General features: G+C 42.9%; 1 protein-coding gene across 2 annotated transcripts in view; it reads left to right on the forward strand.

Annotated features, from left to right (window-relative positions):
• The first annotated feature begins 2081 nt into the window (after positions 1-2081).
• Positions 2082-4069, forward strand: part of PBX3 (PBX homeobox 3) — a 344595-nt gene continuing 342607 nt past the window's right edge. The window contains exons 1-2 of one of the 2 annotated variants that reach the window (XM_082263521.1): positions 2082-2921; positions 2989-3326. In XM_082263521.1, coding sequence (XP_082119647.1) covers positions 3130-3326 — 197 coding nt within the window. In that variant the 5' untranslated portion in view covers positions 2082-2921; positions 2989-3129. The remainder of the gene's footprint in view (positions 2922-2988; positions 3327-4069) is intronic. The other variant, XM_082263522.1, reaches the window with a different exon arrangement.

The following is a 4069-nucleotide window of genomic DNA, read 5'->3' on the forward strand; positions in this document are numbered from 1 at the left end:
CATCTTCCCATCACTTCCCAGTACTTCCAGTCCTGATCATCACTCCACAGGAGGAAATAATCAGAACACCCCCCCAGGAGGACATCTTCCCATCACTTCCCAGTACTTCCAGTCCTGATCATCACTCCTTATACACAGAGACCGTACTTTATCCTCATCACTTCTATTATTACAGCGAGGAAATAATCAGGACACCCCCCCATCACTTCCCAATACTTCCAGTCCTGATCCCGGGTCGGATCATCACTCCACGAGAGGAAATAATCAGCACACCCCCCCCTCCCCCCAGGAGGACACCCCCCCCAACACTTCCCAATACTTCCAGTCCTGATCCCGGGCCGGATCATCACTCCACATATACAGAGACCATACTTAATCCCCATCGCTTCCATTATCACAGCGAGGAAATAATCAGGACACCCCCACAAGGAGGACATCCTTCTCTGATCACTTCACTTTTCTAATAGAAAGTGTGAGAGAGTCATTACTTACTGTCAGATCCCCCTAAATCTGAAGAGGAATCATTTGCAACATTCTTACTTTTTTTCCCCCTGATCTCTGAGGAAATCAATTGCAACGTTGTCACTTTGCTCTGATCACTTAGGATTTGAACATTGTCTCTTTGATCCCTTTAAATGTAAAGGAGGAGGGGGTGGAGGGGTCATTTGCTAACTGTCAGAGCTCCCTAAGAAATCACTTGCAACATTGTTACTTTTTTTTTTCCGATCCAAGGAGGAAATTAATTGCAGGACTGATCCCTTTCATTTTTAAGGCTCATTTGCTTACTGTCAGATCTTTCCAAATCTGAAGAGGAATCGTTTTGCAACATTGATACTTTTTTCGCTGATCACTGAGGAAATCAATTGCAGCATCGATCTCTAATTTTAAAGAAAGGGGGGGCATTTGAATATTGTTACTTTGATCCCTTCAATTTTAAGAAAGGGGGAGAGGGGGCTTAACTGCTAACTGTCAGATCTTCCTAACCTTAAGAAGGAATCAATTGCAAGGGGGGCTCTTTGCTAACTGTCAGATCTTCCTAACCTTACGGAGGAATCATTTGCAAGGGGGGCTTAACTGCTAACTGTCAGATCTCCCTAACCTTAAGCAGGAATCATTTCATAGGGTGGCTCTTTGCTAACTGTCAGATCTCTCTTACCTGAAGAGGATTAATTTCCAACATTGTTACTTTTTTTTTCTGATCTCCAAGGAAGTAATTACAGGACTGATCTCTTTAATCTTAAGGGGTGGGGATCGCCTTAACTTTATTACTAATCTAAAAGAGAAGGGGGTCCTTTGCTAACTGTCAGATCTCTCTAATCTTGAGGAGGAATAATTTGCAACAGCTAGTGTTTTTTTTTAAATTGCAGCACTGATCCCTTTAATCTTTAGTGGGGGGCATTTGAACGTTGTTACTTTGATCCCTTTAATTGTAAGGAAGGGATAGGGCCTTATTAGCTAACTGTCAGATCTCCCTAATCTGAAGAGGAATCATTTGCTACATTGTTACTTTTTTTTCCTGATCTCTAAGGAAATTAATTGTAGGACTAATCCCCCTTAATTTTTAGTTGTAGGACTAATCCCTTTAAATTTCAAGGGGGGTTTGGGAGGGGTCTCATCTTAACATTGCTAATTTTAAAGAAGGGGGGGGGGGTATTTGCCCCCTAAATCTGAAGGAGGAAATCGTTTGGGAAATTTTTTTTCTGATCTCTAAGGAGGAAATAAATTGCAGCTTTGATCCCTTTTATCTTAAAGGGGAATCATCTGAACAATATTACTTTGTCTCCCTGATTTTAACTTTGCTAACTCTCCTGAATCTAAAGGAGGAACATTGTTACTTTTCTATTCTTCAAGGAAGAATTCAATTGCAGCACGGATCCCTTTGCTCTTAGGGGGGGGGGGGGAGGTCATCTGAACACATTGCTACTAGTTTTAAGGAAGGGGGGTGGGGGGAGTGGGCTCACTTGCTAACTGTCAAATCTCACTGAAAGAGGGGATTATTTGCAACATTGTTACTTTTTCTAAAACTCATTTTAACAAGAGGAAAATCAATGCAACATTGACATTTTTTTTCTGATCCCTTTAATCTTTAGAAGGGGGGGCATTTGGACATTGTTACTTTTTCTGATCCCTAAGACATAAATAAGTTGCCACATAGTTACCTTGTCAGGTCTCCCTAATCTTAAGGAAGTGCCATTAGAACATTGTTACTTTTTCTGATTCCTAAAACATAAATAAGTTGCTACACTGTTACTTTGTCAGATCCCTTACATCTTAAGGGGGGGGGAAATCATTTGAACACTGTTACTTTTTCTGATGTCATTTTAACAAGGCGGAAATCATTTGCATCGTTGTTGCATTGCTCTCCAAGGGGGTACATCAATTGCTACATTGTTACTTTTTTAATCTAATCATGAAGAGGGATCTTTGAACTCTGTTACTTTTATTCTGCCTTTTTTTGCACTAAATGGATAAAATCACTTATCAATAAACTTGATTTTTGTAAATCAATCCTCCTGATCAAGAGCTGTCCAGGTGCTGAGGAAAGACTTTGGTTTATGGTGAGATCGCCATGGAATAAAAAGGGATCAGAAGAAGGAGAAGATGACAGCTCAGCCTGATGACATCTGACACGATGTTGCAGAGCACCGCATGGCTTTTTGTGTTGATTGTATGATCCTGATGGGATGAATTGGTCACTGGCCTTGTGTATCTGAACACTAGATCCAGGACTGTTCCCTTTTACATGAGACCCCCAGATCCGCTTTTGTCCCTGGAATAAAACTCTGATCTCTGCACAAAGACAATCCTGTAGTAAAAGAAGCAGCAGGGGTGCTCCAGTCTTGTGTTACTTTATGTTTTTTTTTTTTTTTTTTTGACGATCTGATGGAGTGAAGATCTGTTCTAACTCCTTGGTTGTAAGTGTGAGGCTGGGATCGGATGTGCTGGACTGATGATCTGAATTGATGAAGTGAACTCCTCAATTGCAAGTTGGCAAAAAAGAAAAGGGAGAATCGAGGTGTTAAGCTGGGCTCGGACAATTACCATTGTTGATGTGCGGGGCCCAGCGGCGCTGCCCCTGACTGTGAGGTCTCCCCTTACAGTCGGTTTTTCTATTGATCGGAGAGGAGTATGGACGATCCGACCAGGATGATGCAGACTTTGGCTGGGGTGAACATGGCTGGTCACTCAGTACAAGGGGGGATGACTTTGCCTCCACCCCATGGACACGATGGGACTGACGGGGACGGCAGGAAGCAGGACATCGGTGACATCCTGCATCAGATCATGACCATCACTGATCAGAGCCTGGATGAGGCACAAGCAAAGTTGGTTTTCACTGCAATAAAAAAGCACACACACACACACACAGCATCACACTTTCCCTCCCCACACATCACAGCAGCTCATCACTCCTGTACATCCTGGAGTGAACAACTTCTCAATGCAGGCAGTTTGTCAAATAAGCCAACACATGTTTGGGTAGCAATGAGGCTGCGATGCAGCTGGAGGCTCCTTCTAGCAATGGGGATGACATTATGCCTTCAGCGGATGTCAACAAACCTTGCAGCAATAGCCTTGTGTACATCTGATCCCTGGGTGTCCTTTACATGCAGCTTTCAGGACTACTCTAGCCAAGTCTTGATCTGCTTCGACACTCGCAAACAAAACAAAAAAAACAGCCCTATATAGAAAAAGCGATCATTATAAATACATAGAGCAGGGAAGGGACCATTTATTGGTCCATATATTGTCAAAGTGATGCCCATAAAGGCAGCAGCCCAGATATCTGGAGGCTCCTGGAGACAGGGGAGACCCTTTATCTGGTCTAAGTCCCTATATAGGCAATTATTTATAGTTCAGACATTCAGGATCACTCAGCTCCCATCCAAGTAGCAATAATCTGCGATGCAAACTCCCCCCTATAAAGGCAAGAGTCCGCCAATAAATGGATCATTTTCTACCCGACCATTTGTTGTTTTATCCCCGACAACTTGTTTGCATGATTTGTAAACAGCAGGCGCGCTTTAGTGGAAAAAGCGTGCGCAGATCTGGAGCTGCCTTTTGTTTT

This window comes from Pelophylax lessonae (assembly GCF_965119305.1).
Source record: "Pelophylax lessonae genome assembly, chromosome: 7".
NCBI classification, from domain to species: domain Eukaryota; kingdom Metazoa; phylum Chordata; class Amphibia; order Anura; family Ranidae; genus Pelophylax; species Pelophylax lessonae.